At 58.3% G+C, this 12,080-nt stretch overlaps 1 protein-coding gene across 2 annotated transcripts; it reads left to right on the forward strand.

Annotated features, from left to right (window-relative positions):
- Nucleotides 1-589: 589 nt before the first annotated feature.
- SMPDL3A (sphingomyelin phosphodiesterase acid like 3A) lies at nucleotides 590-11,844 on the forward strand. Of its 2 annotated transcripts, XM_078593820.1 has the most exons (8): nucleotides 590-774; nucleotides 2,538-2,751; nucleotides 4,785-4,929; nucleotides 5,665-5,761; nucleotides 7,164-7,342; nucleotides 7,835-8,015; nucleotides 9,188-9,324; nucleotides 10,626-11,844. In XM_078593820.1, the coding sequence occupies exons 1-8, from the start codon at nucleotides 660-662 to the stop codon at nucleotides 11,052-11,054; spliced, it is 1,497 nt and encodes a 498-aa protein (XP_078449946.1). In that variant the 5' UTR covers nucleotides 590-659; the 3' UTR covers nucleotides 11,055-11,844. The 2 variants fall into 2 exon arrangements, with proteins under 2 accessions (XP_078449946.1, XP_078449947.1); XM_078593821.1 differs by lacking the exons at nucleotides 590-774; nucleotides 2,538-2,751 and adding an exon at nucleotides 3,239-4,445.
- Nucleotides 11,845-12,080: the final 236 nt, after the last annotated feature.

Raw genomic sequence — 12,080 nt, forward strand, 5'->3', positions numbered from 1 at the left:
CAAATGACGTGTGTTAAGTTTTAAAACATATATATATATTTGCTTGTGCACCAACGTACTATCAGCAAATAATATTTGTATTCATATTGATATAGAAAGTAATGTACTTGAATAGTGTGTACATTTTGATGCTTTAACAAACGATGTTTTAAATGAAGACAACATTGTGAAGAGTTCAGTCCCTATGACTCACTCGTGCCTCTGGCCTTTGTATTGTGAAGAAGAGCTATGACAAAGTGCTATAGAGAAGGGGCCATTTCCCCAAACTATCACCTTTTGTATTTTTTCCTTTTCATGCCACGGTGTTATTGAAAAACGTGGGTACATTTTCTTGCTGTGGATTTCACACCTGATGATGATTGCTTGTGTTGCAGTCGAAACGTCGTGATAATTTTTGATTGTTTTATATGTTTTTTATTTCCCTTCTACGTGACTTTACCGAAAGAACCAAGAACATGAATGCCTGCAGTCACGAAAGCTTTACATCAAAATATATATATTTGTTTATTTATAGACAACGTGTTGAATCTCTCTTTCGCCGTGGGCGGGGTCTCGCGCGCTGGGAAGGTGACGTCACAGGGGGGGGGGGGTCCCCCGCTGGGAAAGAGTTCCCGGACGCGGCTGTGGACAGCAGCGCCACGAGCAGCAGCGAGCAGCACATGGCGGCGTCAGCGCCCCTGCCGAGGAGGCTCCTCTTCCTCGTGCTCCTCGGGGCCAGCTGCCTCCTCCACACGGCCATGGCAGCGGCACTCCGCCGGGCTCGTGGAGGCAAAGGTAAACCCATTCGGGGTCTTTGTGGTCAACTTTACTCCCGTGAGAGTTTGGTGATTTCCGGCTCAAATTAGCACTGAGACATCGGTGCCCATTTCCCGTTCACAGCTCCGGCCTCAGTGATGGTCATTTCACATTGATTTGGTGCGGGCGGGTTTATCCATAGGACAAGCACAGCTGACTTCACCGCAAAGTTGTCCTGTACCTATTTTATCGACCCGAAGTGATGATGGGCTTCGTCAATCCCCATCAGGATTCGAACTCGTTACTTTCCGATTGCGTGAGCCGCTCGCACTCATCGTCTAGCGAGCTGTCTCCGCAGTGCCACCACGGTGTACTCGGGCGCTATCTCGCACGTGTTCCGCTGACGGACACGTCTACCTCGGTGGTGCTTGTATTGAACCTATCCTGCTGATATCACGCGCTGCCAGAAGGCCGAGCTGCTGATGGGATGTGTAAAAAAACAAGGCTGCTCATTCGTGTTTACGTGAAGGGACGGTGCGAGTTGTCGTCTCTGTAAGCGGGAGGGGGGATCTGGGTCGTGGGTCGTGGCCGGCACGACCGCGGGTCGCCTCCAGCGAGGCCCCCGCACCCAGCGCCGCCTCCCGTAGCCGCGCTCGCCCCAGAGCGACAGCGCGCGGTCCACTCCCTCACCGCTCACCACCCAGCACGACTCCCTCACCACTCAGCACCCAGCGCGACTCCCTCAGCTCCCCACATACTCTCTCGTCATAGCCGGATGGCAGTGGCGGCGGCTACGCTGCACGTGGCCCGTAATCACGAAGTGTGGAAGGCAGCGGGCATGGGTCGGTGAACCGCAACTTCGGGTTGCCAAACTCCCCTATCCCTGCGGGCTCCGAGGAGGGTCGCCGTTCCCCGGCTCGCCAGGAGACGGCGGCAGACCGCGCTCGTGATGACCTCGCTCGTGATGACCTCGCTCGTGATGACCTCGCTCGTGATGACCTCGCTCGTGATGACCTCGCTCGTGATGACCTCGCTCGTGATGACCTCGCTCGTGATGACCTCGCTCGTGATGATTTCTCTCTCTCCGTTCGTTCGCGGAACGGTCACTCGGACGGATCACCGTAGGATGAGCGTGGTCCGGAGGAGATCAACCCAAGTTATGGGGGCTTACTCAGCCCATCATGTTTCTAGGTTGATAAAATAGGTACCACTGTGTAGGTTGTTCTATGGGTAGACTCGCCCCCATCATAGGGGTGACATTTTCCACCACTTCTCCTGCAGGGCTGTAAATGGGAGATGATCCCCAATGGCTCCTCGACGCCCAAGGAAGTCGCTCTGTGTGGCCTCCCTTGGCCCTGTCCACCGATGCCTCTGTGATCGCTGATTGTGCTGACGCAGGTTGCTGTCAATGACTTGTTCATGGGCCTGTGGCCTCGCGCGGCCCATCGTCTCTCCCGACTCGCCCCACCTTCCTCACCCTTCAACTCTTTACGAGCCCAACTCTGCAGCTTTCCTCGTAAAGTTGTTCTCGTTGACTTTGGAAATTACTTCCGTTTATCGTAACGACGACCCTGTCGTAATATTTTTCCAGAACCGAAATTTGCAGCGCTGTTCATGAAGTGAATTTCCTCACTTCCCGTATTTCTTCTCAGTTTGAGCAACCCCGCAAGCACGTGTTCGCGTGCCTCGCCGCGCGTCTCCCCGCACGTGTCCACGTCTATATTCCTGCGTGTACCCGTGTGTCTCTCCACGTGCGTCCACACGTGCCTCACCGCGCGTCTTCCCGCCCGCGTCACCCGCAGGCGTGTTCTGGCACCTGAGCGACCTGCACCTGGACCCGAGCTACCGGGCGGACGCGGCGCCGGAGTCGGTGTGCCGCTCCTCTCGGGGGCTGCCCGTGCGCGACGCGGGACCCTTCGGCTCGCACATGTGCGACTCGGCCTGGCGCCTCGTGCAGTCCGCCCTGGAGAGCATGCGCAGCCTCGACCCCGACCCGGACTTCCTCGTGTGGACCGGGTACCCCCCCCCCCGCTACCCCCCCACGCTCCCCCCCACGCTCCCCCCCCACGCTCCCCCCCCCCACGCTCCCCCCCGCACGCTCCCCCCACGCTCCCCCCCACGCTCCCCCCCCACGCTCCCCCCCCCCACGCTCCCCCCCACGCTCCCCCCCCACGCTCCCCCCCCCCCACGCTCCCCCCCCCACGCTCCCCCCACGCTCCCCCCCACGCTCCCCCCCCACGCTCCCCCCCCCACGCTCCCCCCCCACGCTCCCCCCCCACGCTCCCCCCCACGCTCCCCCCCCACGCTTCCCCCCCCACGCTCCCCCCCCCCACGCTCCCCCCACGCTCCCCCCCACGCTCCCCCCCCACGCTCCCCCCCCCACGCTCCCCCCCACGCTCCCCCCCCACGCTCCCCCCCACGCTCCCCCCCACGCTCCCCCCCACGCTCCCCCCCCACGCTCCCCCCACGCTCCCCCCCCACGCTCCCCCCGCCCTCCGCGCACGTTCCACGCTGTTCCGCCCAAGCGTTCAGACGCAAACAGGAAGACTTCTTCACAATTCTGGCAAATCGCCTGATGAGGCTGCTTGTAATCAATTGCTCGTTTTTATTTACGTGACAAACCTTGCTAATTGGCTGTGGTGGGTTAACGACATATTTATATTTATGCGATCTCACCCAAAAAACCTGCCTGCCATCTGTCCATAGTTTATTTGGTGGTACGTGGGTCGACGCGTCGCGGTTGATTTCTGCTCCGGTTCACGTTTCTTTGAGTTTCGGCAAACAGCGATTTGATGGATGTGGCCGGGTGCCATGAGGGTACATCCGTCATATCAACACAAAATGTACCTGCGTGCCGTTGGTATTTAGCCTCGCGTCTACCTCGTGATACCGTGTTTTGGTCTGGCGCTCATCACTACAGTACCAGCGACTGTAATTTCCTCAAAATAGATCTGCCAACTGTGGTGTTACAGAGATACCTCAACAGTAGATGAGCTGGCAGCCTCGTCACCTTTGCAACTGCGCTCGGTCCATGCCAACGACCTTCGAACCCTGCGTGCTTGCGCCCTCGCCACCCTGCCCGGCCCACGTCTGCTACCCGTGAGCTCGCAGCCTCGGTGGCCCTGCTTAGGCCCGAGACCGAGAATTTCGAGCTTGGGCTGACAACACTGTTCTAATAACAAACAAAAAGAGTTTGTAACACGCGCAGTTTTCACGTAAACAGACAAATCGTTTCATGATCACGAACTCGGGAGGCGCAGGGCACAGGGCCGTCACGGTTCACCATGCGCCAGTCCAGGAGTGGATTTACTGGGGGCTAAAGGTGAATGTCCATGAACTTCATACAAATACGATCGCACAATGGGATTGAATAGGTGGCCGAGGCGAGGAGTAATGAGTGGTCGTATACACCACATTGGCCGAGCGTTGGCGTCTGGACGTTCACCGCTAGCTGCGAGGAATGTGTTGATCTCATAGCCAGACCGACTTTCTGCTGCCCTTAACGGAGATCTTGTTCACGTGACTTGCGTTATTTCATCGTCCTGTAACTCCTGGAAATCGTCGCACGTTCCCGCACGTTGTTCTTTGCTAACCCCTGTTCGTTATGTTCCGTTTGCCTTGACCCTTTCCCTGGAAATGGTTCATCTCGATAGGGTTCTCTGGATGGTTCGAGACAAAGACAGCTGGGAGTTTGTGGAACTTGCACTGTGGTGTGTTTTACGTCGGAGCCGTAACCAATACGGGGGGGTGAGGTTGAGATAAAACGGCGAGAAAGGCAATCTGTGACCAGAGTCCGTCTCGAGTTGATGGGAGGCGGCGTGGGCTGCGTCCGCCGATCGTGGACGCTCTCCGTACAGGAGGTGATGACCTCACCCTGACACTGTCGCCTTAGCTGTGGATCACTGGTCACGTGCAAACTCCAGCTGACCAATCAAAGCCTGAGAAGCCTGGGTGAGAGAGGAAGCCCGAGTTGTTTGGTGGGCTCCGTGGTGGCAGCGGTGGCATAATGCGCTCGCGATCTGACTCCGTGTGATCTCCCGTCGCGGCAGGGACAGCCCCCCGCACCTGCCCGTTAAGGAGCTGTCCACGCAGGAGGTGCTTGGGATCATGGGCAACTTCACGGCGCTTATCCGATCCACGTTCCCAAACACGCCCGTGATTCCCGCGCTGGGAAATCACGATTACTGGCCGCAGGTGACACCACCCTCACCACTCACATCATCATCATCATTATTATTATTAATAATGACGCTTGTTTACCCAGGAAAGCCTCAGAGTCTCAAGGCTCTTGTGCAGGAGGGTCCTGCCAAGTTTTCACAGTGGAGCGGGTGATGCTGATGCTGCTGCTGTGGATCTAATTGAGCGATTTGCAGTCTAATGTTCCAGCATTGGGATGTTTGGCCAATACCGGTTACACTGTATGTGGTTATTTAGCTATGGGAGGAACCCATGCAGAACAGAGATAACATGCAAATACCACAAAGACAAAGCTCCCCCATATAGTCTTAACGGACTGTAGGGGCAAGTGCTGTTAGCGAGCACCTATGAAGGCCGGAACAGTACACGAGGGGGTGGGTGGCCTGCACCACCCCCGACCGCCTTTGTCTCCCGAGTGGCGATGTTTACACACCGCACAAGGTACTCATTTGAGGCTGAGTCGACCTAGGGGAGGCCCAGGACCGGTTCAGATAATCGTCACTGGCGTTGGCCGCGAGCGGAAATTGAACCCGTGTCGCTGAGCGCATAGCGCAGCGCGCTCACCGCTACACTACCGCTTCCCACTCTCACACAGAATGCGTGCTCACTCACACTCACTCGTTCGCTCACGCTCTGCAGCGTACAAAGTCGGCATGTGGCCCAACTCAGCACTTGGCTCCAAGAATCCCGTAGAGGCTATCGGGGAGATCTTTGTCTCTGTCGCTGTTTCAGGACCAGGACCCGGTGGCGGGCAGCGAACTGTACGACCGCGTCGCCGACATGTGGAGCGGCTGGCTCACGGAGGAGTCGCAGGCCTTGTTCAGGAAGGGCGAGTGGCGCACAGCGACACACACACACACAGTACACTCTTGAATCTATCCATGCGGAGCTTCGAGTGTCCGAACCCCTCTTGTGCATGGTGAGTTTTCTCCGGGCTCTGCGCTTTCCTCCCACACGAAGCCAACCTCTCACGAATAATGGAATGCGTGGTCGAGCGTCCCAATGTAGCAGAGGCAGTAGCCACCCCCATTAGAATGTCTCTTGGGTACATCACTAGAATTGTGGTCAAGAGTAACAACAATAATCATTGGTTTTTCTGTAGCGTCCTGCAGGGAAACATCACCAAGACCAAGCACGGTTGCTGTAGGCAATTATCAAAGCACTCACGGGTCGGGTCGAGCATATTGGCGTTGTCTTTGTGCTGTTCGCCTTCTGGCGTTGTCCTCTGGTCGAACACCGGTGGTCAGACAAGGCCATAGATGAGGCTGTCACTGGTGTAGGGCAGTCAGTTTCAAGGTGAATGTCTACATTACCTAAGCACGTTTGTTTGCATGTGTAGCGGGTGTATGTGACGCAGGAGAAGTTGATGGAGGCAACACGTATTTATTACAATAAAATTCAGTACAGCAGAGTAACGACTCTAACACTCGAAGAGGTATCGGCCTCTTCACCCGGTCTATTAGAGGAAGTGTTCCCCAGCTAACGCTCCCCGTTAACTCCTTACTTCCCTCTATCCCAGACCTTCCCCAAATGTAGGCTAGCTAAGCTGGCCCAGCTTCGGCGCAGGTTCCGACCCTCAGCCACACGAGTCTGGCCCTCACAAGGACATCAGACCTCGCTGCTCTGAGGTCGCCAGTGGCTTGCCCTGCTCGGCTCTTACAAGAACAGCGAGTCAGGGTAGTTCAGTCTTCACTGGCTCTTCATCTTGATCTGTACCCAACGACTGCCTCGAGCTCTCTCGCTCTTCGCCTTATATACCAACATGCCCTCGAGGGGCGGGGCTGTGTGGGATCCCAGCCTCCCACCCAGACAGCCCCCCAGGGTGGTAACCGTTTGCGGACGTGGATGTAGACACCCCAGTGTAACTGCCCGTTTCTCCCCGTTACGTAACACCTCTACACTGCAGACTTGATGTCAAGTGCTAAACGGTGTTTGAACATCTTTCTTGCTGGTAGGAGTACAGATTCGACAGTGAAATAAATATAAATCGATGCAAGAGCAACTACGTCGCCCAAGAAATCGAAAATATCGCACAGACGTAAATCATCGATGAACAATAAACTCCCCGTGGCGCGAGTCGGCCCGGGCGAACTCCGATTCCCACACTCGCTCGCTCCACCTCCACTCATCGAGCCTCGATCCATCCAGCAGCGGATCGATCGACTCACCACTGCCGTGTCTCCCGCCGCCCCCCCCCCCCCCCATCGCTCCCCTGCCCCCATTTCGCGCAGCCGGCTTCTACACGCAGCTGGTGCCCGGTGCGAGAAGCAGCGCGGCGCTGCGCGTGGTCAGCCTCAACACCAACCTGTACTACACGCCCAACCACCAGACGCTGGGCCTGCCCGACCCCGGCGGCCAGCTGGCCTGGCTGCGCGACGTCCTCTCGCTGGCGCGCCACCACCAGGAGAAGGTGCCGTGGGGGGCTGGGGGCAGGCCTGGGGGTGGGGGGCTGGGGGCAGGCCTGGGGGTGGGGGGCTGGGGGCAGGCCTGGGGGCTGGGGGCTGGGGGCAGGCCTGGGGGTGGTGGGCTGGGGGCAGGTGGCAGGCCTGGGGGTGGGGGGCGGCACGATGAGTCCCGGCGCGGCACTTGTAGGTGTACGTCGTGGCACCTGAAGATATATATGCTGTGCTGCCTGTAAGTGTATATGGTGGTGCCTGTAGATGCACGCCGTGGCACCTGTAGGTGTGCGTCTTGACGACTGTAAGTGTATATGGTGGTGCCTGTAGATGCACGCCGTGGCACCTGTAGGTGTGCGTCTTGACGACTGCAAGTGTATATGGTGGTGCCTGTAGATGCACGCCGTGGCACCTGTAGGTGTGCGTCTTGACGACTGTAAGTGTATGTCGTGGCGCATGTATGTGTACGTCTTGGCACCTGTATGTGTGCGTCTTTCTGCCTGTAGGTGTACGTTGTGGCTCACGTCCCTCCGGGGTACAAGCCCGAGTTGAGCCCCGGGACGTTCGTGCGGCCCGAGTACAACGCGCGCCTCGTGGCGGTGTTCAGCGAGTTTGCGGACGTGATCGCCGCTCACCTCTACGGCCACCTGCACACCGACTGCTTCATGGTGCTGCAGAGCCCCGCAGGTGCAGCGCATTATTGCATTACTACGTGAATCAAACCCCTCTTGTCTTCGCACCTGATTGGCTCACAAGTGATGACGTCACATCTATCTCTCTATTTAAGGAACAAAAAGGGTGGATTTCTCCACAACTCTGGCTGTCGCCTGATGATGCTAGTTGGGGGAGGCCGTATTCAGATTGGAAACATTGTGGATTTGCTCTCCAACACACAACCGGTGTGCTGTACTAGTAATGAATTGGCACGTTCTGTTTACGTGACAACCCTTACTAATTGGCTGTGTCAGGTGGTGGCGGGTTTAACGACACATTTATATATTTACGCGATCTAACCCCAAAAAACATGCATTCTGGGCAGCGTGTTTGTGTCTCTGGCTGTGGGCTAGGGGCAGCTATGGGCAGCGTGTTTGTGTCTCTGGCCATGTGCTAGGGGTGGCTCTGGGCAGCGTGTTTGTGTCTCTGGCCGTGCGCTAGGGGCAGCTATGGGCAGCGTGTTTGTGTCTCTGGCTGTGTGCTAGGGGCAGCTATGGGCAGCGTGTTTGTGTCTCTGGCCGTGCGCTAGGGGCAGCTATGGGCAGCGTGTTTGTGTCTCTGGCTGTGTGCTAGGGGCAGCTATGGGCAGCGTGTTTGTGTCTCTGGCCGTGCGCTAGGGGCAGCTATGGGCAGCGTGTTTGTGTCTCTGGCCGTGCGCTAGGGGCAGCTATGGACAGCGTGTTTGTGTCTCTGGCTGTGTGCTAGGGGCAGCTATGGGCAGCGTGTTTGTGTCTCTGGCCGTGCGCTAGGGGCAGCTATGGGCAGCGTGTTTGTGTCTCTGGCTGTGTGCTAGGGGCAGCTATGGGCAGCGTGTTTGTGTCTCTGGCTGTGTGCTAGGGGCAGCTATGGGCAGCGTGTTTGTGTCTCTGGCTGTGTGCTAGGGGCAGCTATGGGCAGCGTGTTTGTGTCTCTGGCTGTGTGCTAGGGGCAGCTATGGGCAGCGTGTTTGTGTCTCTGGCCGTGCGCTAGGGGCAGCTATGGGCAGCGTGTTTGTGTCTCTGGCTGTGTGCTAGGGGCAGCTATGGGCAGCGTGTTTGTGTCTCTGGCTGTGTGCTAGGGGCAGCTATGGGCAGCGTGTTTGTGTCTCTGGCTGTGTGCTAGGGGCAGCTATGGGCAGCGTGTTTGTGTCTCTGGCTGTGTGCTAGGGGTGGCTCTGGGCAGCATGTTCGTGTCTCCGGCCATTACGCCCTGGCGCTCCAACAACGGCTCGGTGGCCATACCGCTCGCCAACAACCCCGGCTTCCGCTCCTACAACTACAGTCAGCGCGACCTGGCTATTGAGGTGCGTGCCTATGTGCGTGTGTCTGTGTGTGGTACTGGGCAGTTGGAGGCAGTCGCACCTCCAACAACAACGGAGGGCGGAGGAGCGACGTTCACAACAACGAGCGGAGTGCCGGTGGCTAAAGCACAGCAAGTTGGCACAGTAGGGGGCACAGGTGGTGCATCAGCCAGTCGTCTCAGTCGACCCGTGGCACCTGCTGGCTCTGCCCCGTGACCTCCTGCCAGCGGGCGTTCGACACTTCACGTGGCCTCAAGGTGCACATGGCCTGGCACAAGCGTCGTGGTTGTGTTGTGTGTGGTAGTTGGGAGTGGTAGTGTAGCTGTTAGGGTGCTGCGCTACGAACCCGGCTACCAGAGTTCAATTCTCGCTCACGGCCAACACCAGTGACGATTATTTGAGCTGGTCATGGGCCCCCCTAGGTCGACTCAGCCTCAAAAGAGCACCTAGACGGTGTGTAAACATCGCCACTGGGGAGACGGGGGCAGCCGGGCGTGGTGTTGGCCACCCACCCCCTTGTGTGCTGTGCCTTCATAGGTGCTCATTAACGGTACTTGCCCGAACAGTCTGTTAAGGCTATACAGGGAATCGTTGTCTTCGTGTGTGTGCGTGCGTGCATGCATGCGCGTTTGGCTGCGGGAAGCCAGACGGACCTCGTTACAGACTCGCGCACTTACAGGCGGTTGCTTTGCATCACTGGTAACCGTGTGGAGAACCGGTTCATTCCAGTTTTTCCGCACGCACGTAGAGAAACGTCGTGGAGCGATCGAGACGGCCTCTTTGGCTTCTTAACCGAGAGACGGAGGAGGCAGCCGCCACGGTGGGGCAGTTATTGGCAGCGTACATGGCACCACTCTGGAGCGCCTCTAGTGGAGACCCCGTTCCGCCAGCAGTGGCGACAGTGAGCACTTGCAGGTGCTGCGCCTTGCGCCGAAGCACGTGGTGACTTAGGCCTGCGCCGTGCGGTGTGTACGTCCGCGGCAAAGTCGATCGGCGCGTTCATTACGAAACATTCTTCTGGCACCGGTGACTGCCTGACGGTTACCAGTTTACCTCGAGTTAGCTGGAGTTGACTGGAACTAGCTTCAGCTAACTCATCACAAGTCGAGTTGACTCAACCCGAGTTGACAACGCAGGTCAACCCGATTGCTTCCAGCCCTCCGTTCGCGACGTTCGCTCGGCGTTTCCACGTCTCTGATTGGCCGAGCGACTCTGGTAGCCGTCTCCCCCACTGCCCCCGCGAGCCACCGGCGCCCCGCTACCCCTGCCCCCCCCCCTCTAACCCCCATCCACCCCCCTCGCAGGAGCTGTCTCAGTTCTACCTGAACCTGACGGAGGCCAACGAGCGCGGGAAGGCCTCCTGGGCCCTCGAGTACCGCATGGCCGAGGCGTTCGGCCTGCCCGACCTGCGCCCCGGCAGCCTGCTGGCGCTCGGGCGCCTCATGCTGGCCCGGGGCCCCTCCGCCGACGCCGCCTTCGCCCTGTATGCGCGCCACTTCCTCGTGAGCTTCACGACGGACCGCTGGTGCCAGGGGCCGTGCCGGCTCCGGCTGGCGTGCGCCGCGCTGCACGTGGGGAGCGACGGCTACGAGGCGTGCGTCGACCGCGCCGCGGCGCGCGACGACGCACGCTGGTGGGCCGCGGGCCGCCTCGGCGGCGAGGTCGGAGCGGCGGCGAGGATGAGAGTCGGCCACGGGATGGGCGGCGCCGGCCCGGCTCGCGCTCTCCTCTGAGAGCCGGGAGCGGTTCCGTGTGCGCCGCGCTGCCCGCGAGCGCTCCGCCGGGGATCCCCGGCCGTCGGCACTCGCGTCCCGACTACGGAGCGAGCGGCCGATTTGTTGTTGTTTGTTTGTTGTTTGGGTGTTCACGCTCGCGGGTGTAAGCACCCTGTTGATTTGCTTTGTTATCGTTCTTCAACGTCAGACGTCCATTCATCCACGAGCGTCTCCCTCACATTGAAGATCAATAAAATACCGCACCACCACCACCACGACCACCACCACGACCACGCAGTGACCTCCAAGATCTGCAATGCCAAGCCGCCCACGGTCTGCTCATAGATTTCCATCGAGACCGATTCACAGTATTCACAGAGACCCAATAAACTCACATAGAGACCCATAAACTCACAGAAAGACCCAAAAACACAGCTAACTATATACTCACAAGAAGACCTATAGATACCCTTAGGCTCACATAGATACACTTAGACTCACATAGAGAAATATACATTCACACAGAGACCCATAGATCTGCCCTGACGGTCTCCCACCGTTTGCTCTTAGGTCTTCTCTCCCCCCCTTACCCCCTCCACCCCATGCGCCCCACGCGTCTCACTTAGTGGAGCCAGGTGTGTGTTTTTACGAATCGCCCTGACATCGATGTAAATCTTTGCACTGAGTCGCCGACTCCCCCGCTTGCACTGCCCGCGTTGTCTTCTACCGGCCGTCGACCACGAGTCACTCGGCTGATTGCGAGCTTGTAACGCGAGCCCCAATAAAGGTGTCATTCTTAGAGAACGAGTGGAACGCATTCGCTCTCTCCAATCTCTCGAGACGGAAGCCTTTCCTCCTCTTCTGCTGTGCGTCGACCAGAGGTCACTGGAAGAGGTTCATGATCTCAGACGTAGCTCTTTGATATCCGCCTCCCGCGAGTCGAGAGGCGCGGAATCGGGGTGAAGCTGTGGACAGACGACGACGAGAAGAGGAGCAGAGGCATCCGTCTCAGGGGATTCGAGAGATGAGTGAGACGAGAGTGGA

Source organism: Lampetra planeri, chromosome 4, assembly GCF_965212315.1.
Source record: "Lampetra planeri chromosome 4, kcLamPlan1.2.h2, whole genome shotgun sequence".
Lineage (NCBI taxonomy): Eukaryota > Metazoa > Chordata > Hyperoartia > Petromyzontiformes > Petromyzontidae > Lampetra > Lampetra planeri.